Here is a 24,179-nt window from a genome sequence, read left to right on the forward strand (position 1 = left end):
AATGCACCACAAATATAAAAAGGAATTTCATTCCTGAATTTGTTATGGTTAAAAGTCCACTTTTTATATAGCAAGGAAAAAAGTATTAAGAGCAAATATTACTAATCATGACTGTATCTAATGAATGTCGGGAACTATATGATAGTGGGAGGGCACTTGCTATGCTTTCCATGCAAAAGGTCCAAATTTCAACCCTAGATATTTCCTGGATGGGCTGGAAAAGTCTCCTTTCTGAAACCTTAAAGAGCTATGACTAGTCAGTGTCAATAGTGTTGATAAGATGAAGCAAAGACCAATGGTCTGACTCGGTACAGGTAGCTCTTATAAGACCTGTGCTTGTGGGCATAGCCCATCTAGAGATGTGAAAAGAGACCTGACAATTTGTCCTTCTTGTGGACAAGAAGGGTTCTCTGGCCTTCACAAACAGGGGTTGCAGGGAGCTGGAAAGCTCCCCTGGGAGCGTGATAGACCACAACCAACCTCTTCCCTTGGATTTATTAGAACCAATGGAGGTTGTAGACAGGATACTAGGCTAGGTGGACCATTTGGTCTGACCCCCTAAGATGATTCTTATCATGGTTCCAATGGATTTTCTACTTGTTGAGGTATCATTTAACCGGAACTGGCTATTATGGGTAATGAACTTTTCACCATTCTCGCCAACAATGCTTCTTCCACTAAAGTCTGTTTATACCGGCTATATCATTTCCACATGCTCAGTGGCAGGCCTCCCTCCTGTAGGGCAAGAGTTTGGGCTTCTTCCTACAGACTGTGTTGCGGTCTGAACAAGCCAAGCAGCCCACTTGCTCGCAGTGCATTCTCCGCCCATATTTTGCGGCAGGCTTTTCTGCATCTCTTATATAAGCATCTGCCTTGACTTTGGGTGTGTGCAGGTGTTTTTCACTTAGATCTCAGCCTCGCTTGTTCTTTTTATGAGCTCTACACTCTGACTTGGCAGGATTTCCTGTTTTCTTTGTGGCTCTTGCATTCACATTGTACAAATGGGTTCCACCACCACCACCACCTTGCTGCTGGAAATTGTACATTGGAGGAGTGAGAGGGTTGTGTGCCACTGTTCCTTATCACTGCAGTGCTAGATGCCATGTACTCAAAATCTGAAACAAAAATGGGCTTTTGTCCATACTGGTTACTTCCCACAAATCACGTCAGCCTGGCCCACACATGACATAATATGTGCTTTCAGGTGTGGGGCAGGGAAAGACGTAGCTGCCACTGCAGTCAGGAGCCTTAAAGTGGCCAACCAATGGCTATTGATCATGATAACTACTATGGAGTTCCATGTTTGGAGGCAGTGGACCTTTGGTTTGATCCAGCAGGGCTGCTATGTTCAATTTCCTTGCAGTGAAAAAGATTCCCAATATCTCCTGAATTGTTTTTCTAACTTCTCTATTCATTCAAAAATACACTATGCGTGTAACCTCATTAACTCTCTTGATCCCCAAATCTAGCAGTGGCAAGGATATTGAGTTGGAAGTTACAGGGTCACCAGCAGAGGAAGAGGACTGGGTTTCTGGCTCTAAGCATGATGCTGGTGTTCAGGAGCCCACTGAAACCAAGACTGGCAGGTAGCACCAAGACCCATAGGACCATAGCCGGGAAAATAATAATAATAATAATAATAATAATAATAATAATAATAATAATAATAATTTATATCCCGCCCTCCCCAGCCAAAGCCGGGCTCAGAGCGGCTAACAACAGTAAAATGATACAATGGTTGACTTTTTTCCAGGCCTGAGGAACTGAGTGTCCCCCACTCCTACAGTACAATGGCGCAGGGAGTACACCAAGTGGAAAATCCAGGAGCACAATAAGAGAAGTGTCTGTCTCTTTAAAAGACTATTGCTCTCCAAAATAAGAGGAAACATAGGAGATCAAAAGGGTTCATTTCATTTCCAGCTCTCCTTGGAACAAGCTGCTCACTAAGACGTCTATAGGTTGCTTCATGGGATCAGAAGAGGACAACAACATACAACGTAATAAGGCACCACAAGGATAATAAAATAGTGTTGTGAGTTTGTGGGTCCCAGACTCCCCTAAATTCCTGGGTCCAGTAGATGTTAAGATTTAATTAAGGCTAAACTGTGCTAAACTGTGTGCTTGACACTTCTAATCCCCTGGAATCAGTAAGTGTTAAAAGTTAATTAAACTAAGCTAGTTTGCCTGAGGTGATGGGCTATTAAGAGATAAAGCCATAGCTTAGGTTAGAGAAGTTAGTGTTAGGAGTGATGTCACTGAGAAGGAAAGCAGCAAGCTGGGGGCAGGGAGAGAGAGAGCAATGGTGTCTGTCTGAATCCAAAGCTGTGACTATGGGAGAAACAAGACCCTCAATGAGGTGCTAATGCTGCGAACCCCTCCATTGTAGGCTCAGGTTGTATAGATGTGTAAATAAACCCTGTATCTTAAAGACACCGCAGCCTCATTCTGAAAGGAAACATGAACCCTAGGTAAGTGCTCAGAGACTGGGGTGGTGTGAAAGCAGATTGAGGCTGCATGCAACAATATGTTCCATGTCTTATATATCTTGAAAATAAAAATCAACACTACTCTCAGTCCTTAGCAGACTTCAGTAAACTAACCTAGTATTCATTATCTCTTACATTTTAGCACATAATTACAGGGGAATCAGGCAGAAAAAACGATACCTGTTATGAATAAAATTTATACCTGATATGAATAAAATTAAGTGTCTTACACGAATAGTTCTTTATAATGGCTGATTTCGGCAGCTGCTTTCTGGAACTCGTGCTCAATTGTCTCTATTTGATTTGTTAAATCTGAAATAAAAAATTGTTAATATATATTATCATCATTTAACATTATTATTCCATCCTGCATTCTTCCACGAAAGCCCATAGTAGGCTGCGCACATTACAGCAGGTAGTCTTTTTTAATGCTCTCATTTGCATGTCACTTTAAACCGCAGTTAAAGGAAGTGGAACATGGCCATTGAAGCTAGTAGCCATACCATCCAAGTTGGTGGCCATCACTCTCTCCTGTGGGAGCTAGTGCAATAGTTTAATTGTGTGTTGCATGAATAACTTTCTTTTATATGTCCAGAATCTTCAAATGTTCAGCTTCAGCCATATCAGAGCTTAGCTCCCAGCAGTTCAGGAGCAGCAGGAATGATGGAAGAACCAAGCACCCATGATTTCAGCATCATACACCAGCATGCTGTGCATTCACCTTACTTCATCTGTGACTTAAAGTGATACAAGAACAAGGCACCTTTCTACAAAACCAGAAGTGTATAATAAACATGCTGTATATAAGCTTTTTGTAAAAAGAAGTCAAGCAGCGTCAACTTCTGAAACTGATAGGCACTGATAGGAATTGGTCTTTCAACAGATTTTGCATTACTGATAGGAAGTAATTAGTATGTTTATTTTGTTTTCTTACTGTCTATTCTGGACTGATTTTAAACTTGCACATAATATTGTAATAACCTGTACACTAACAAATCATTCTGGAAATAAAAGCCACCGGTTTATACAAAAGTCCAATAAATCCAATTTCAGGAAGGATATTCTTAAAAAATTATTTTTGTGCTGTCCTATCCTTAAAGTGCTATAAATTCTTATACACTATCATTAGCCTAGGGAACATTTCTAAAAATTCAAACAATTGATATTTTAGGCAGCTGGTATAGACAAGTGATGATACTATTAACTCAGAGAGGGCAAATTCACACTTTACAGTTGGTGAGATTTTTGCAGATGTAGGAGTCACTCCTTCATCAGCATCCATGGGGCCAGGGTAATGCGCAAAGTGGCAGATCACAGACCGCAGCTGTGGAAACATCTTGCCAGGGACTGCTAGGCCACCTATGTACAATGAAGCTAGAAATGGGCAGCAAGAAGGGATAGTCATTTACTAAAGCTAAAAAGGTAAAGGTACCCCCTGACAGTTAGGTCCAGTCACAGATAACTCTGGGGTTGCAGCGCTCATCTTGCTCTATAGGCTGAGGGAGCCGGTGTTTGTCTGCTTCCGGGTCATGTGGCTAGCATGACTAAGCCACTTCTGGCGAACAAGAGCAGCGCATGGAAACACCATTTACCTTCCCGCTGGAGCGATACCTATTTAGCTACTTGCACCCTGGTGTGCTTTCAAACTGCTACGTGGACAAGAACTGGAACCGAACAACGGGAGCTCACCCCGTCGTCGGGATTTGAACCACCAACCTTCTGATCGACAAGCCCTAGGCTCTAAGTGCCACATAAATAACCTCACAACCAAACAGCATTTGATGATAATTGCTGCTTTAATCTTGGCACAGATGTCCCACCCCTTGAATTTGAAACTATTTCTACCCTGATGTACTTCATATGCACATCACAGATAAATCTATTGTCGTCGTTGTCTAGCATATCCAGAGCACCCGGGTACTGCATGTACATAAGGTGTGTAATCTAAATAAAAAGGAATGGAAAATGAATGACAACTTAGATAGAACTTCTTAAGATGATGTTAAAAAGAAGAGGACAAATGGCTTTGCCCAAACATTAATTTGCTTTGAACAATTACAGTGGGCCATACGGACAAATGATCACTGCAAATGATGGAGAAAATAAAGAAGTTTCACAGTCACTTCCCCCACCCCCAGGAGTTAATCTGTCAGCTTTTGTTAGCACACAGTGGCTGCCAACTTGCCTTGCTTCCTGCACCCTGCTGTGGATATACTGAAGCACCTCAGATTGCACATCTCCCAAGCCTGCTGTTTTCCCCTCAGTGAAATCATTTAAGCCAACTGACTGGCAGTGGCAGGGAACAACAATAACAAAGCTTCAAAATGCCTGGACTAAATGCAACCCCAGAGAAAGACACACAAACACACATACAAACACACACAGCCACAATAATGGGAAAGTACCCGAGAGCATAACATTCCAGAAAAGCAGCCATGTCAGCCTGTAAATACCTGGTTGCATATAGCCTTGAGTGCTTAGTTTCTGAGTGGAAAGGTGACTCATAAATGTTTTAATTAATAAGAGCAGTAGGAAGACAACAGGTACCTTGGACTTAGTGACACATGACAGATTAAATTTTATTTCTTTAGTTCAGTGGTTCCCAATTGGTGGTCCATGGACCCCAGGAAGTGTGAATAACCCATCCAAGGGGTTTGCAGCACCACTCATGTAACAAAAACTATCATAGATATATATAAAAAAATCAAAAGTAGGGGGTCCATTGCTTGGCCTTTCAAAAACAGAGGGCCTGCATTTCTTAGCTAATTGCTTTACTTACTTGTCACAAAAAAATTTGGAAAGCTTCATTTGTATTCAGAATATTTAGCTTATGTTTTTCATAGAACAATGTTTTTTATGCTGCCCTTCAGATATAAGCATGTGAAAAATCTGACAAGGACAAAAAAAACCCAACCCACATAACTGTAGATTATATCAAAAAGGTATTGTCAACAGCTATAACAGAAGCGGTCATGGCGACCCTTTCATTCCAGCTCGAACATTCCAGAGATATTAAAGATGGCACACAATGATGCCAAATGTTGAGATAACAATAGGTGAACCTTTTACATAACCCCCCCAACCCATCTTCTTAGTAAAACCTCATTTACCGAGAGGAAAACGAAAGTACACACAACTGAAGAGCTGTTACGTAAATATGTTTCAATAATTATTTCAATATAGCAATGGCAAACCAAGACAGCATCTTAAAAAGCAGAGACATCACCTTGCCAACAAAGGTCCATATAGTTAAAGCTATGGTTTTCGCAGTAGTGATGTATGGAAGTGAGAGCTGGACCATAAAGAAGGCTGATCGCCGAAGAATTGATGCTTTTGAATTATGGTGCTGAAGGAGACTCTTGAGAGTCCCATGGACTGCAAGAAGATCAAACCTATCCATTCTGAAGGAAATCAGCCCTGAGTGCTCACTGGAAGGACAGATCCTGAAGCTGAGGCTCCAATACTTTGGCCACCTCATGAGAAGAGAAGACTCCCTGGAAAAGACCCTGATGTTGGGAAAGATGGAGGGCACAAGGAGAAGGGGACGTCAGAGGGCGAGATGGTTGGATAGTGTTCTTGAAGCTACTGGCATGAGTTTGACCAAACTGTGGGAGGCAGTGGAAGACAGGAGTGCCTGGCGTGCTCTGGTCCATGGGGTCACGAAGAGTCGGACACAACTAAACAACACACTTACTGAGAAGTGCCATTGAACTCAATGGTCCATGGGGTCACAAAGCGCCGGACACGACTAAACAACTAAACTACAACATGACAGATAATTCAGTTGGAGAGATCAATGTGCTCGAGTAAGCTGCCTTATGCAGACCATTGGTCCATCCACCTCAGTACTGTCTGCACTAGGAAACCTTTGACCCTCCAAATGTTGCTGAATTGCAATGCACATCAGCTCCTGCAAGCACAACCAGCACCCAGGGAGGACGGGAGCTGTTGTTCAAGAACACGTGGAGGGCCAAAGGTTCCCCATACCTGGTCGACATTGACTGGTTGCAGATATCCATGGTTTAAGATAGCAGACTTTCCCTGCCCTTTCTGGAGATGCTGGCAATTGAAACTGGGGCCTTTGTATGCAAAGAATGTGCTCCACAAGGCTAAGCCACAGCCCTTCCCCAACAGGAATTTGTCCTGGGATAGCTCAGTAGGCAGAGCATGAGACTTTTAATCTCAGGGCCATGAGTTCAAGCCCCAAGTTGGGTTAGAAAACCCCTGTGGTCCCTTCCAACTCTACAATTTGACGATTCTATGAAATATAAGAGAAATAAGTATGCTTTACATATCACTTACTCATTCTCTCACACACAAATTATCAGGCCTCATCAAAATACATGAAAAAACAAGAGGTTCCTTAAGAAAATTGGTATATTGTATGATTAATGTTACAATTAACCTAAAAGTTAAGCACTTGATGAGTCAGTCTAATCTATGAAGGGTTATGCCATAATAAAATTTGTTATGTTTTTAAAGATACCACAGAAAGGCAACAGAATACCAAGGCCGCATGGCTGACAACTAAATCTGTCATAGGCCTTACACTTTTTCCACTGGAAATGCCTACATTTGATGACAGCATGCATGCAGAAGCTGCAATGTGTGGGGGCCATTCCTGTCAAGGATTGGCCTCCACATTCATGCCAGCCACTACTAAAAACACATACTACACCAAGTATGTAAAACCTCCAGGTAATAAGGCTGATTCGTGGGGTGAGCAGCTTTTGCACATTACAGCTTGTGCATACAGCCGCTTGCCACAAAGAGCATTTACAGTGGTACCTCGGGTTACATATGCTTCAGGTTACATACGCTTCAGGTTACAGACTCCGCTAACCCAGAAATATTACCTCGGGTTAAGAACTTTGCTTCAGGATGAGAACAGAAATCGTGCTCCGGCGGCGCGGCGACAGCAGCAGGAGGCCCCATTAGTTAAAGTGGTGCTTCAGGTTAAGAACAGTTTCAGGTTAAGAACAGACCTCCGGAACAAATTAAGTACTTAACCCGAGGTACCACTGTACTACAGTTTCCTGTCAGGGTGTAGGGGGCATTACATGAGGATCAGCCTCAGGTTATTGATAATACTGTTGCTGTTCTAAGCTCTTTGAAGGGAGGGAGGGAGGGAGGGAGGGAGGGATAAAAATGCAATAAATATGTTTACTGTGCTTGTTGACGTCATGGTGTTGAGGATCTTATTTTACAAGTAGCAAGAGAAAATTGACAATTATTTTGCATGCCTGTCTCTTTTAGGTTATGTTCTCTGCAAAAAGTTCTAGTCCGGTTAGTACACTAAAACATTAAGCACATGGGAAATTAAATTACAAATAATGGCTTTCTGCACACATTTTTTTTAGTCTTTCTGGCTCCCCTAGTGGGAATAGATTGTTTTGTTAGACATTTCTTTTAAAATGCTCCCATTTACAGCAAAGCAGAAACATAACTGATTAAAATATATTTTGGTATGATTAGTTATTTCCCGGGAAAATAGTAATTCAGCCTATTAAGTTTTTATTTTTATTTTCCTTCATGACAGTCATGATGTTGTTGTCTGTTTGTTTGCTAAATACCTATACCACCCTTTATCCACAGAACATAGGGAGGTTTACAATGTAAAATGTTTATTGAAAATAAGAGAACATTCACCCTCTTCTGGGGATAAATAGGAATTTAGTTTACTCATTTTCCGGTCATACTGACCTCTAAGAACAGAAAGGCAGATTAGAGAAAAAAATATGAATATTTAAAACTACTTCAGTGAGAACAAAATGTGCAATTATTAATATGTGGTTTTTATTTTTACTTGTCAGCTATAACTGCTCCATCACTGCCTGTTACTCAATGCATTTATCACTCTTAATAAAACAACTAGTTCTAGATAACTGCAGCTTCATTAAAACAAAGTAATTAGATGTTTGCAATTTTTCCCCCAGCCCACTGCTTAAACTTTCTCCAAGTGTGTTCGCTATGTCAATGGAATATTAGAAAAGGGGGAGGGAGGGGCATCTCAGTCTGTGCCTGCTTTCCTATCTGTCCCTTACAGGGGTGATGTTGCAGCACATAGTAAAGAGGATCTTGATCTTATGCGGCGAGAAGAGCAACGGGACTAGAAATTTAAACTACTGCAATGTGTTATACGTGGGGCTGTCTTTAAAAATAACTCAGGAGCAGCAATTGGCCCAGAACAGGACTGCAGGATTCTCCACTGGAACGGAGCAGTTTGATGCCTGTGTTTTGCAAGTTGCACGGGGGCCCCATCCATATTCATGTACAATTATTGTGCAGCTTTGACCTCTGAAGCCCCAGGCAGCTTGGGACCAGGTTATCTGAAAGGCTACCTTCTCCTTTAAATATCCCAATAACTTCAAGGTCTTCTTTGGAGGCCCAGCTTCAATTTCCCTGTTGAATGCTATGAGGTGGGTAGCCAGAAGGCTGTCTTGGAAGGAGCACCTTATGGAACCACCCTCCTAAAGTAGGTTTGCCTGATGCAATCCTTGTGGTCTTTTAAGTTCACCCTGGCTTACTAAGTAATTTATCTAGGGTTTGCAGAAAGTTTTGGGTTTCTTGCTGTTATTTATGCATATTTTATGGTTTATGCCTTATTTTTTATTTAAATACATACTTCTAGATTGAAAACCACTCAGAGAATGTTATGCTGTAGGGAAGCAAACAAATGTCAAAAAAATAAATAGGCTGTGTGTGTGTGTGTGTGTGTGTGTGTGTGTGTGTGTGTGTGTGTGTTTGCCACAGGATCTTGTGAGGCTCAGGCAGGTGTTTTACATCTCCTTCATTGTCCCCAGATCCAGTGGATTCCTTGGCTTTACATGTCAAGGGCTCCTTCTGCAACAACAGCCCATGCTAAAATGGCAAATTCCTCTGTTCATTGCTGTATCACCATTACCACTAGCCCTGTAATGAAAGCCATTCCGTACCATAACTACCGCTGTTCAGGACTTGAAATCACATACTGTGAGAGCAGCAGTGCTCTGCAATTACACTGTCATTTTGATGAAGCAAAGCTACTTTTTGAATAGCACAACCTGTACACTTTTAGAATAGTTGCCGGTCAGGATCACAGACTGAATGATGGCGTTGGCTTTGAAATGAAGTTTTTGAATCAAAACAGAAAGGCAGCAGACTTTTTTAAAAACAACAACACCTGTTAATGCCTGCATTGGACTTGTAAAATGAACGAGAGACTAACACGATGCTTCTTCAGTTTCAGAGAGGAGACCACAAGACACAATTAGGAGAGGTGCCAGATTGTGCCAAAACAGACAGGCATTGGATGAGCCTAAGAACTCTGTGCCTGGCTCCATTCGAGCTTCACCAGGGATGCCAAAGGCACTAAAATGATCAGCTAGAACAAAGGGTGCCTCTAAATGAATATTAAAAAGAGATTCACAATACTGAATTCTCTTTTGAGCTCTCATTTTAATGCATTTATTTATTATTAAAAGTTGTATCCTGTCCACATGCTGTATCCATGCATACAGAATATTATCTAATCCATCAGTAGAATGTGCTTTTCTCCACTGGCAGGCTGCTCCATCACCGCCACCTCATCTCCCCTCTTTGACAAACAAAGAGCCCTACGGATGAGTGCCTAAGATGGAAGTAGTACGACCTCCTCCTGTCTTTGGCAATCAGCTGCTAGGAGTTTTATGACATATAATGCAGACACAAAGCTGGTGTGTAGCACGGTACTTAAAAGAGACTCCTCAAATTTTGGTCACATCCATGCCATATGTTTAAAGCACATGGCTTCCCCCAAGAAATCCTAAAAACTATAGTTTCTTAAGGGTGCTGGGAATTGCAGTCCTGTGAGGGGTCAACGACAGTTCCCCCAGTTATCTGGAGTAAGCTGGTACGTACAAAGCATTGTGAGATGCTTTAATATATCTCTGAACGTATCTCAAAAATCTCTCTGTGACAGGGCAAGATGTTTGGAAGTAAACACAGATGCAAAAGTAAATGGCACAAGATTATGTAAGGCAACCTGAGAAGACTCTTCTCAGTTGGTGCAAAGTGTGAGCCACCAGAAACACGTAGTATCAGGTACAGTCATAACTCGGGTTGAAGTTGCTTCAGGTTGAGGGTTTTTTGTTGTGCTCCACAGTGACCTGGAAGTAACGGAACACGTTATTTCCTGGTTTCGCCACTCGCACATGCGCAGACGCTCAAAATGACGCCACGCGCATGCGCAGAAGCGGCAAATTGCGACCCGTGCACATGCAGACACGGGTTGTGTTCTGCTTTGGATGCGAACGGGGCTCCGGAACGGATCCCGTTCACATCCAGAGGTACCACTGTACTCCAGGTTCTGCTCTGGCTTCCTGTACATCAGAGAAAAATGTTGTGGAGAGATTTGAAAGGGAGAAGTGGTAGATGGGAGAAATCCACCTTTCCCCAGCCCTCTGTGTTTCCTCAGAAACAAGTTTCTGGAGATTAGTAAGGCTATTAGAGGAGTCTGGCACATGTGGTCCAGCATCCTGTTCTCAGAGTGCACATGGGAAGCCCAGAAGTAGGATCTGAGTGCAACAGTACTCTCCCCCCAAAAACCAAAGTGGAATGAAATTGCTGTGGTTGTATGAATGCACTCTATGGGCTAGTTAGGATGTAATGAGGAATGATGGTTTCTCAGTACATTAATGAACAGTTGGTTCATGAGCAACCCTCTCCCCATGTGGCTGTAAGGAGATTGGGAACACTGCTCTTCTTTCAAAGTAGCCACAGTTCCTCGTTATGTCTGTAGTTGGGGAACTGTAGCTGATTTAAATAGTGGTTTCAAATTAGCTGGGATCTGAAAGTACATTTTGATCCTGGCTTTCTCCTTAACATACCACCGTTTAAAGAAACCACAGTTCTCTTCAGCTCAAAAATAATGGGGAACTGTGGTTACTTTGAAAGCAGAAGTGAAAACCATAGAAACAGAAGAGGAAGCACATGTGAAATGATGGCGCATGGAGATTTGCACATGTACCTCTAAGAATGGCCGACTACAGCAGGATAGAAGTTTTAAACATGCTGCTTGTCAGTGAAGCCAGCTGCTTGTTCTAAAATTAACACCTACCTTGTGTTCTCTTCTGTAGTTCGTGACATCTGTTTTGTAATTCACTCTCTCGTAAGAGAGTCGCCTGGAGTTGCTCAGCTTGCTGCTCAGCTGCATCTGATATCAACCTTAAATGCTGCACCTCCTCCTGGAGGAGCAGATTTTCCCTCTGGCATTCACCCAAGCTTCGGTTCAGACTGGATATTTCTGAAAGGTAATTGGATTTCTCATCAAAAAATAAAAAATAAAATTCCAGATACCATCACAAGAAAAATGACTGTCCTTTGTTGTATAGAAACAACTATTCAAGAAAGAAGAATGAATTTCAATTAATTTTTGCTGGCTATTTAAGTACTGCAGATTCAGTATCTACACCAACGAAGATGCCATCACTGTTAAAATAAATTATAAATAAATAAATATGATTTTGATACCTTTGTCCCAGCTTCAATTTAATTGTCAATTTGTATAGTACTTCTGTATTTGACAAGTACCAAGCATATGTACTGCTCCTTATCCAGACTTCCTTTGGCTAAGTATGCATAGTTATTGCCAGTCACTGCTGGAATATACATTAATTGTGACAAGTCAGGGCTGAAGGACCAAAAATCAGAGGTAATTGTAAGTGTGGTCTGTATTGCCAAGTGCATAAACAGTTACAGAATTTCAAAATGGCACTGCATGCAGAGGGCACAATGTTCTCAGGTTCCTGAACCTTAATTTCTTGCCATCCAAACTCAACATTAACAAAAGAAGCACTTTTAGAATGACGTATTACAGAAAGAATGGAGAAAGCATGCACATATTTTTACATTTGCCTCATGTAAGATAGTCAGAACATTTCTGCACTAGCTACTCAGAAAAACCAGAGACAGTGTCGTATTCAGCAAGAAAAGCACATGTATCAAGTCAGCTGCTCTCAACATTTACAAAACCTTCCATAGTTAACTGACCAAAATAACAACACATCTGAATAGGAGGAGCTGGGATTTCATGCAGATTACAAAAATAAAAAATGTGCATTAAAAAGAATCAGGGTCACATATATCTAGGGCAAAACAACATTAAAATGGATTTTCTTATAACATATATTATCTAGTCAGATGTCTGACCGGGGCCCAATGTCAAAATAATTCACTCATATCCCTATGTCCTGCTATTCTGTTCTGAAAAGCTGCAGTGAATTTAACACTTGCAGAAAAACATGAGATCACCTGGAAACAGAGAGAACAGCAGTGGCAGAGGCAGCATCCTGCCAATGTGCCTCTTTTGCCCTTTGCGAACGAGAGCACAGCGAGTTCTCCCATTGCCTACCCCTTGAGGCGCCTTTGGAGACTTCAGATTCCATGACCCTTCATCTCTATGACTTAAGGGGAAGGTTGACAGTTGTTTTTCCTGTGAGGCAGAAAATTCCCTGTGTTGGATTTTGTTCAAGTCATTTCAACGTGACCCATAAAAAACGGTCAACAGTCATAAGCTACTGCATGCAGCTAATTTTTGTGGGCAAAAGCTGGCAGGGAAGGGAGAGGACTGAGTTTTGATTTTAGAGACCTGGACCCAAATCAGAGCTCAGCTATGAAGCTCGAGGAAACCATTCTCTCTGACGCCGAGACCTCATTGAAGTACGAAGCCCTTGCTAAGGCTGTACCCATTTCAACTCACAAGACTAAATGCCTAGTGATAACTAAAAAACTTTCTTTAAAAAGCACCTTTGCATAGGAAAACAGATTTCAGTGAGGCTGGGGCACAAGGCTTCTCCCTGACATCTCGCTTTCTCTGTAGCATTATTATAATTAAAGAGCCCATCATATCGCAGCCGACCATCTAAAGTAGTACGGGCAGTGCACAGGTTTACTGCCTCAGCAATAACTAGTTTTTAGTCTGATATAATTTACAAGGGTGCTGGGAAGACAAAATAAATCAGAAGTGTAATTCACTATTGAAAGTCTGTAAAAATGACCAAGAATCAGATGCTGGGGAAAGTTGTAATCTGGTAATTTACCTGTCAATGCTGTTAAATTAATCTTTTTTATGTGTAAAAAAATCTCTCCTTTGAGTGCACTCCATTGGCTGAGAAAGTCAAATATTCCTCCTTTAACACTGTGTACCTCTCCTTTGATAAAGGGAAGGAGAACAAAGGCTTTCTCTAGGATGAATTTATGTCGTTCCAATGTTTTTCTGCCAAAAAGGAAAAGAAGAACTAATTGGTAAATAGTTTTTTAAAAACAAAATAGCACTTTGAAAAAGAAGCATTTAAAAAAATTATTGATTTATATCAATAAAAGAAGCTAACTGAGTTTTCTGCCTTGCAGTTGGATTCATCAATACTTGGAATATGTTTCAACATTTTCAGCTAAGCTTCATATGACAATTATGACTATCTTTACCAAATACCTCTCTATCTCATGCACCTGGCACACCTAGCACATGCACTATTGAATTTAACTTGCATGATTTTTTAGAATTATATCATTGTTTGGACAAAATGGGTGCTCTACAAAAGATTACAGCTAATATTCAGACAAAATTTTCATGGATTACTTTTTTAAATGCCAAACAATCTGTAGGCATCTTGCATTTTTGGATAATTTTCTGATTCAGAAAGACATCAGTCTGTCAAAAATCTTGATTTGTGGTAGAGATGGCCAAACTTTGGCTCATGAAGTATAGCTCCACACAGTTAAACAAATGAATGTGTATTAATGAAGACGCTTGTAGGGAATTCCTGTGTGAGGGCCAGTTGTGACTGACTCTGGGGTTGCGGCGCTCATCTCGCTTTATTGGCCGAGGGAGCCGGCGTACAGCTTCCGGGTCATGTGGCCAGCATGACTAAGTCGCTTCTGGTGAACCAGAGCAGCACACGGAAACGCCATTTACCTTCCCGCCGGAGCGGTACCTCTTTATCTACTTGCACTTTGACGTGCTTTCGAACAGCTAGGTTGGCAGGAGCAGGGACCGAGCAACGGGAGCTCAGCCTGTTGCGGGGATTCGAACCGCCGACCTTCTGATCAGCAAGTCCTAGGCTCTGTGGTTTAACCCACAGCGCCACATGCGTCCCTCTACTAATCATAGTTTACGGAAAATCATAGGAATGAAGCATTTCAATAAAAACATGTAGGCAGCTAATGCTATGATTTTACCAGATACATCCTACTGCGTGCATCACAAAAAAGTTAGTTCTCCTACGTACTGCCTTCTGAAATCTCTTACCGCAACAGCTGTGTTTGTCTGCATGAAACTTCATTCTCTTTCTGGAGGCTCCTCATCTGTTCATTTAGATTTTGTATTGCTGCTTGCTTATTTTCAAGCTCCAGAGATAAAGTTTTTATCCTATAAGAAGTTAAAAATAAGGAGGGGGTTAAAAAAAGGTAACACCACCATCTACCTAATAAGAAATAATAATAATAATAATAATAATAATAATAATAATTTATTATTTGTACCCCGCCCATCTGGCTGGGCTTCCGCAGCCACTCTGGGCGGCTTCCACAGAGACCAAAAATACACTAAAATCACACATTAAAAACTTCCCTGAAGTTTTTCAGGAAATCAATGCCTTGGATCCAAAAGTACCCTTCCTTGAGAAAAAAAGCATCTTCTATTCATGGAAGGGCTGCTGCTGATGCAGTGGAAGAACGTTGCACTAGACATGTGAACTAAAGCCCTGAAAGGCTATTGTCGAAGACCTGATGATACAGTGAGGGATGAGGGGAACACTCCGGCATCCTGCTTGTGAATATTGTGCTGACATATCTGCCTTTAACACCAGTTGTAGAGTCATGTTTTGCTCAGCATCTTCTGCTCAGCAGACAGCATGCTCCAACATACCGTAAGCGCTTCTTTTCTTTTCTTTTCTTTTGCTGGCACAGCAGATCTTTCCATTATCTTTTGATCACTGCACAGTTTTAAAGCAGAAGGATTTTCATCTTCATTTCCCTATAGTCTTACAGCCGGAAACTGGCATTTTTTTGCTTTGGCAGGAAGAACAAGGGGAGGGTGGTGGTGGTGGCGGCAGTGCAGAACTTAACAGCAAATTAAAAAACCAATTACCGTATTTTTTGCACCATAACACTCACTTCTTTCCTCCTAGAAAGTAAGGTGAAATGTCTGTGCGTGTTATGGAGGGAATGCCTACGGGTGGCATGCCTACGGATTTCCCTCCTCTAAAATCTACGTGCGTGTTATGGTCGGGTGCGTGTTATAGAGCGAAAAATACGGTAATTGTAAGATATTTTACACTTCTTTCAATAACCACAAAAGGCATTCGAGATTCAGATTACATAGTTTATTTAAATTTAAGACTGTTTATCAATTAATTAAAAGCCTGGTGATTAAACTAAAAGTCTTGAGATGGTTAACATTCTTAGATATAATTCAAAGCCCTGGTAGGCAGTGGGGGGATGTGATGAAGTGGCATAGCCACTGTCACATCTGTAGCCCCACTGCTCATCCCTGCTATGGTGGGGCAGGGCAGCTAAGTCATACTTGGAGATGTATCGGTAACTAATTTAAGTTCACTCATTTCGACGGGTCTACTGTGGATATACCTTTAGTAGAATACAACACATGGAACACTGAGGAACTGACCACTCAGTCATGCAAAGACAACCTGCCTTAGATTACTGGCTCGCTCATTCATTCATTCATTTCTGTTGGTAAATAAAGGTCTGCTAAATACTTTGTAAAGCCATCTCTTTGTGGTACCTTCGTGACAACCAGAACTGGCTTATTAAAGGCAGCTGAAGGTAGTTTGAAAATGATTCATGCTAGCCATCTTCATGCATTCAAAAGGGGAGCAATGTGCATGGGAGAGGGAAGCCACTGCCCCCAATCAACATATGTCCACTATGCACAGGGGTGTTTTGTGAACAGCTTGAATCCAGACTAAGTTGATTTTAATGGTGACTTAGTCATGATTTTTTACACTGATGTCAACGGGACCCAAGTTCCACTCATTTGAGCTTGTGGTCCACCTAAGTTCTACTCAGAGAAGATGTGCTGAAATAAACGGACAAGTTGGTTATGTCCATTAATTTCAATGACTCTGCTGAGTATGATACATACTAGATACAACCCTTAGTCTGTATGCAACCCAGTGTGTAGTTTGGGAGCGTAGCTTGCTATCAAGATGTTCCACCATCATCACCATGTTCATCATCTCCAGCTCTGAATGGCTGAAAAAAGCTGGTGTGTTAATTTACTCCACTTTCAGCTCAGGTAAACCAATTTGCAAGTTTTCTATACTCCAGAAACCTGCAAAACTGGTTTGACCTGAGGCAACAGTAGGACAAAAGGAAAATATGGGGAGGGTCCATATCAGTGGTACAGCATATGCTTTGTTTGCAGAAAGTTTCAGGTCTGATCACAAGCACCTTCTCCAGTTAAAAAGATCAGGTAGCAAGTGATGTGAAAAACCTCTGCCTGAAACCCTGGAGAGTCCCTAGCTGTCAGAGTAGGCAATACTAAACTGGATAGACAATAAGGGCTCTTTTCCTGATAAAAAACCAATTTCCTACGTGAATAATACAACATGAAAAGTGAAACCTCTTAAATCACGTGCAAACCTTTAAAAAGCTATCTGTCCCTAGCCTTGGTGTTCCTTGTTAAACCTCTCACAATGGAGTACATTTCTTTACCCTATAAAACACATCCCACTGAAGCTGCAAACATGCTGAAATACCAGACGTGATCAGCAGATCCAAAGGATGTAAGAACTATTGTGTGTGAATAGCACAGTCTTATGCTGTGCCCTTTTCTCTGGTGTCCAGCTTCTGGCAATCGGATGCCCTTAGATAGCTTATCAAGCAGTTTTCACTTTTTAAGAGAATCATAGAATCATAAAGTTATAGAGCTGGGAGGAATCCTGAGGATCATCTACTTCAATCCCCTGCAATGCGGGAATATGCAGCTGTCCCACACAGGGATCGAACCTGCAACACTGGCGTTATCAGCACCACACTCTAACTAACTGAGCTATCCAGGCTAGAAGTCAGGGGGTTGCATCTCATGAAGCTCTACTCAGAGCAGCCTCAATGAAATAAACAGAACTAATTAATGCTTTTGAATTATGGTGCTGGAGGAGACTCTTGAGAGTCCCATGGACTGTAAGAAGATCAGACCTATTCATTCTTAAGGAAATCAGCCCTGAGTGCTCACTGGAAGGACAGATCCTGAAGCTGAGGCTCCAATACTCTGGCCACCTCATGAGAAGAGAAGACTCCCTGGGAAAGACCCTGATGTTGGGAAAGATGGAGGGCACAAGGAGAAGGGGACGACAGAGGGCGAGATGATTGGATAGTGTTCTCAAAGCTACCAGCATGAGTTTGACCAAACTGCGGGAGGCAGTGGAAGACAGAAGTGCCTGGCGTGCTCTGGTCCATGGGGTCACGAAAAGTCGGACACGACTAAACAACAACAATGTCATCATGTCCATTAATTTCAGTGGGTCTACTCCAAGTAGGATTTAGTCGCCTAAAAACCACTTTATTTAATTCACAAATGGGTGGCAGGATTTAAGTTAAATAAACAAAAAACGAAGGTGCTAGGGGAAAACATGACAGATACAGAGTCAGAACGGTTTCAGAGAGAAACAGAATTATCACTAGTGAAAAGGGTAAAATACCTAGGGGTTAATATAACAGCCAAAAATCTGAGTCTATTTAAAGATAATTATGAAAAATGTTGGTCGGAAATTAAGAGAGACTTGGAAAGTTGGGCAAAGCTGAAGCTTTCTTTGTTAGGCCGAATTGCTGCAATTAAGATGAATGTGCTGCCAAAGATGTTGTTTTTGTTTCAAACATTGCAAATTGTGGACAAAACAGAGTGTTTCCGGAGGTGGCAGAGAGATATTTCTAAATTTGTCTGGCAGGGCAAAAAGCCCAGAATCAAGTTTAAGATATTAACAGATGCAAAGGAAAGAGGGGGCTTTGCCCTGCCAGACTTAAGGTTGTATTATGAAGCCGCAGCTTTCTGCTGGCTAAAGGATTGGCTACTTCTTGAGGACACTGATGTGCTAGATCTCGAAGGTTACAACAATGCTTTTGGTTGGCATGCATATTTGTGGTATGATAAAGTTAAGATCAATAAGGCCTTTAAGAACCATATTGTCAGAAAAGCAGTGTTTAATGTCTGGACTAAATATAAAGACTTACTGGAAAATAAAACACCAAGGTGGCTTTCACCTTTGGAAGCTAAGGCCCGAAAAGGAACCAATATGGAAGCCTATTGGCCAAAATATTGGGAACTGTTAGAAAAAGACGGAGATAATTGGAAATTGCAGAGTATGGAGAAAATGAAGGACAAAGTGCGAGACTGGTTACACTACGCTCAGATTAAGGAAATTTTTAAAAGTGACAAAAAGTTAGGATTCCAGGTGGAGAAATCGAAGTTGGAAACAGAACTGTTAGAACCTAAGACCAAGGTACTTTCAAGAATGTATAACTTGCTGTTGAAATGGAATACACAAGACGAAATGGTTAAGTCGGCTATGATAAAATGGGCACAGGATATTGGGCATAATATTATGTTTGAGGATTGGGAAAGGTTGTGTACCACTGGGCTGAACTTTACTGCATGTAATGCTTTGAAAGAAAATGTAATGAAAATGATATACAGATGGTACATGACCCCAGTTAAACTTGCTAAAATATACCATTCGTCAGATAACAAATGCTGGAAATGTAAGGAAAATGAAGGAACATTCTACCACCTCTGGTGGACTTGCCCTAAGGTGAAGGCCTTCTGGGAAATGATATATAATGAGTTGAAAAAGGTATTTAAGTATACCTTCACCAAGAAACCAGAGGCCTTTCTTCTGGGCATTGTCGACCAGAAGGTGCTAAAGAAAGATAGAACATTCTTTATGTATGCGACAACAGCAGCAAGGATACTACTCGCTAAGAATTGGAAAACTCAAGATCTACCCACACTGGAAGAATGGCAGATGCAACTGATGGACTATATGCAACTGGCGGAGATGACCGGCAGAATCCGAGACCTGGGAGAAGAAAATATGGAAGAAGATTGGAAGAAATTTAAGACTTACTTACAAAAATATTATGAATTATTGGAATGTTAAGAAAGATGCTTAGTTATAAATAATTGGCCATCACTAAAATAGATCAGGAACTGATGACAAGAGAGATTAAGAAAAACAAATATGCAGGAGAACTATCTTATTGTAACTAAATAAGCGGTTATAAAATTTGGAAATAAGATGATAATTTGCTGGACAAAATTCATTAATGATGCAAATGGGAGTGGGAGGCGTGAGGAAGTTCAAAGAGGATATGAAATTTTGTTAAACAAAGTAATACTGTTTATTGTTATTGGATGTTTTTTTTCTTTTCTGTAAAAACCTTAATAAATATCTATAAATAAAAAAAAAAATATTTAATTCACAAATGTATGCATTTCTGTGTACTCATGCATCCCCAAAATATGGAGAAGCCCCTATGTTATTTTTCAGTAGCCTGACCTTGACCACTTGACTGGACCCCAAAAAGATTTCACTTCAAAAAAACAGAATGGCCAATGAGAACAGTAGGGAGCCAGCATGGTAGTGGTTAGGAGAGTCAGACCACCACTGAAGAAACCTGGATTCCATGATGAAGCTCGCAGTGATCTTGGACCAGTCATTCTGTCTACCTAACCTGACACACAGGGTTGTTGACGGGGGTGTGTATAATGTATGCTGTCATTGGAAGAAGGATGGGATTAAGACATTAGTTTAATAAAACACATGCAATCTGTACACTGAAGACTTGCACCAGCTGGAGAGTTCTCCCTAAAATTTAATGTGTGTGAACAGGCTTTTGAGGAAAATGACCGATGTTAGCAGGATCCTCTGAATAAGGTGTTAAACGTTATTAAAGGCAGAACTGAATGTCCTTCTCCTTGGACATTTTAATCAAACATACTGAAAGTTTTTGAAATGAAACACATGTATCTAATCTTTATTCAAGGCAGTATAAAATATAATAAGGAAGTATAGGGTTACACCATTAATATGCACACCAGCAATTCCTTGCCAACAGAGGCCTTTAGCAACACCAGAGACTGGTAGCTTTTGAAAACTGAATTACTTAAGCTAATAAAACTTGCAGTGACACTTCTTGAACTGAGCTTATTGTTCCTTATAAAGTAATTATATTCATCAGCATTTTACTGCAATGATTCAGGCTAACATTTGATACCCATAAATTACATACTGTGTCCCTTTTGAAAAATAAACAGGAAAATGAACCACCAACAATTTCGTCACATTTTCTTTTGCCAAAAAAAGATTTTTTGTCTGATTCCCAGGATTGGGTGATAAATATCTCCTGGGAATGCCTTGAAAAGAACAGCCAGCTCTCCCAGTTTAGCTGAAAATTGTACATGACATAATTCTTACTGGGTGTGCAATAAAGAAGTGAGTATAATCAATTATTTTTAGATCAGCACTTCTGAAGTTGGCTGGTCCATTCCTTCTCCCAAGTAGGAACACACCTCTTTGAGGATCTCCCAGTGTGATTGAGGAAAAAAGAAAACAAACATGAGGCTTATATGACAGTGGCTGTTCTCAAGGCATATCTGAATTTCCAAGAGGCAGTGTGGTGTAGACTAGAACTGGGGAACCCGCCCCCCCCCCCCCGAATTTTCAGGGAAACATACAGAATTGCAGAGTCGGAAGGGATTCCAAGGGTCATCTAGTCAAACCCTCTGCAATGCAGGAATCTCAACTAGATTGTACATGACAGGTGGCCTTGCAACCTCTGTTTGGGGGAAGCCATTTGCAATGAGGTAAGAGTAAGGGCAAAGTAGTGGACACTCTCCCAAGCTGAGTGTCCAGGGAAGTGAAGGAAGTTTCCTTCACTTTCCGTTTGCAAGTTGCCTTCCTTCAGTGAAAGAGAGACAAACATGGCTTAAGATTGGGTGATACTGGTTTAATATTCTCTAACATCTTAGACCAGGGGTCAGCAAACTTTTTCAACAGGGGGCCGGTCCACTGTCCCTCAGACCTTGGGGGGGGGCAGACTATTTTTTTTTTGGGGGGGGGATGAACATATTCCTATGCCCCACAAATAACCCAGAGGTGCATTTTAAATAAAAGCACACATTCTACTCATGTAAAAACACGTTGATTCCCAGACCGTCCGCGGGCGGATTTAGAAAGTGCTTGGGCTGGATCCGGCCCCCGGGCCTTAGGTTGCCTACCCAAGTCATGAGTAGGCAAACTAGGGCCCAGGGGGTGGATCCAGCCCAATCGCCTTATAAATCCGGCCTGCGCACGGTCCGGGGATCAGTGTGTTTTTACATGAGTAGAATATGTATTTTTATTTAAAATGCATCTCTGGGTTATTTGTGGGACATAGGAATTCGTTCATTTTTTCTTTTCTCCCCCCCCCCAAAAAAAAATATATAGTCCGGCCCCCCCACAAGGTCTGAGGGACAGTGGACCGGCCCCCTGCTGAAAAAGTTTGCTGACCCCTGTCTTAGACTAATCATGCAGCTTACAAGGTGACTCTAGTCCACAAAAGCTTGTGCCATTAAATAGTCCATTGGGTTACAGTTAAGGGAAGCAGGGCCACTCCATAAGCTCTGCTGAGAAGCCAGCTTCAGCTGGCTTTTCCACTCCCTCAGTTATCACCTGGCAGCAGCCATTAAGTCAGGCTGCAGGCAAAGGGAGGGAGGGAGGAGAAGGAGGCCCACTCTATAAACTCAGTTGATAAGCCACCAACTTTGGCCTCTTTCTCCTTTCCTTGAACTGTTTCCTTTCCAGCTGCTCATCATAAGAACTTTGTAACTGAAAACTAGTGCCTGTGTTTGCCTTTCCCCTCTCCTTCCTCCCAATCCCTGTTCTTCTTATGCTGTTATTGTTCAAAGTATTGTAAGCCTGAGAACTGCCCTATTTTTAATCGTTGTAAGTCAAACTGGGAGCCTTTGCAGATGAAGAACAGGGTAAAAATGCTTTAAATCAGTGGTTCTCAAAAGGTGGCAAGTGTGGCAGGAAGATTCAATGACAATCAAAGAAGCATTTAAACATTTCAGTATAGTACAGTATAGTATAGTATGATTATTATTTTTTTGCACAATATGGATAAATCTTTTCAAAATGAGAACAGCAGCATCAAGTGATACTGAGGACAATCTTAGTTGAGATCTTTTTGTTCTCCAATGTATTTCTTAAAAATAAGAAATTTGGTGTGGTGCGAGCAAATTTCCCTCCTGAAAGTGTGGCCCAGAGAATAAAGTTTGAGAACCACTGCTTTAAATAAAACAAGCCTTTAAGGTGCTGCAGGACTTCTGCTTGTTTTGCTGTGAAGACCTAAATCAAGTACCTTCCAGAAGAGTTTTTTGTTTCTTAGGCTTCTGAGGAAGAAAGTCAGACTCCTCAAACTTCTATGAAGCTGCAGCTGCTGAATATTGAGACAAACCACCTCTGGTCCATTAGTCTGAGATGTTTTTAACTGGAGAGAAACTAGGATTAAACATGAGACCTCCCGCATGTAAACATATGGTCAACTGCTGAGTCATGATATGCTCCCCTCAAACTGCCCCTCACAGGCCTGTTCATAACAGGTGAGATTACTTCATTTTCTTAAGACCTGCCTGCTTTTCTCAGCAATATATTTATTTGACTCTGTGAGAGTATGAAAATACTGGTAAGTCATGACAACTTGAACAGTGCATCTTGGTGTCAAGCACAGTGCTTTAATGACAAAGGTTGATTATAATTTTTTTGGTTCAAATGTGCAACAAAACCATGTCCTCCTGACTGTGTTTCCCACATCAAAAAGGCAAACTGGAGGAAGAAAACACTTTGTCACTTTCCTAATTTTTAGCACATGAAACCATGAAAAGCATACTATGCTCCATGGATAATTAACTCTGGGCACTAAAGGGGGGGGGGAATAACAACTAAGAACATGCTGATCTCCACTGCACTTGCACAGTTCACATAAACTGTGAAACTGAACATCTTGCTATCGCAGCCAGCATATGGTCATCTGCTAAACACAGGATAAATTGGCACAAAGCGAGATATCTTGAGAACCAGTGCTGATAAGGAAAATAGAAGGCAGGAGAAAAGAGGTCAGCAGGCATCTAATCCAGGAAAAAATGACGGGTCCTTCCTCAGGGCTGTGTAAATGGTTAGCAAACACCATAAAATCTTGCTAAGGGACCTTAGCGACCACAATCATTTTCAGTTTCGTACACAGACTTGTATTTGCACACATAAAGAAACTGGAGGCTTGCTTCCGAAGGTAGATGAGAAGTGTAGTTGGGTACATGAGAAGTAGAGAAGCATAGGCTGGCAGGATTTCTCTCCCCAACACCTCCTGCTTTTGAACAGCATTCCTATGCAATGACAGTTTCAAAAGTTGATTTCCCGGCAGCATGGGCTGATCTTCCAGAAACACACCCTAAAGCTGCCCTGGGTGCACAGAGCTAATTGGCCAGGCCTATGTATTGTATATCACAGGCAATGGCAAACTTGACTTCTTCACATGCACACACTATCAGTGGAGAAATTAAAAGCTGGAAAGCTGGCTATAGTTTTAAAATAAATAAGATTAGTCTTAGATTAGCAAGTATACGGATATTTGATGTGCAAAATAAGTATAATTCCGAATTGAGATTTGTCAGTCATCTGA

General features: G+C 41.4%; 1 protein-coding gene across 8 annotated transcripts in view; it reads right to left on the reverse strand.

Annotated features, from left to right (window-relative positions):
• LEKR1 (leucine, glutamate and lysine rich 1) overlaps window positions 1-24,179 on the reverse strand; it is a 65,472-nt gene that overhangs the window by 26,360 nt on the left and 14,933 nt on the right. For all 8 annotated transcript variants that reach the window (XR_014168255.1, XM_081910998.1, XM_081910999.1 and 5 more), the window contains 4 exons: window positions 14,752-14,871; window positions 13,544-13,719; window positions 11,563-11,748; window positions 2,717-2,798 (listed from right to left, as the gene is read on the reverse strand). Coding sequence is in view for 7 of the 8 variants with exons in the window: in XM_081910998.1 (XP_081767124.1) it covers window positions 2,717-2,798; window positions 11,563-11,748; window positions 13,544-13,719; window positions 14,752-14,871 (564 nt within the window). In the remaining variant the exon portion in view is untranslated. The remainder of the gene's footprint in view (window positions 1-2,716; window positions 2,799-11,562; window positions 11,749-13,543; window positions 13,720-14,751; window positions 14,872-24,179) is intronic.

This window comes from Podarcis melisellensis (assembly GCF_964234715.1).
Source record: "Podarcis melisellensis genome assembly, chromosome: 5".
Lineage (NCBI taxonomy): Eukaryota > Metazoa > Chordata > Lepidosauria > Squamata > Lacertidae > Podarcis > Podarcis melisellensis.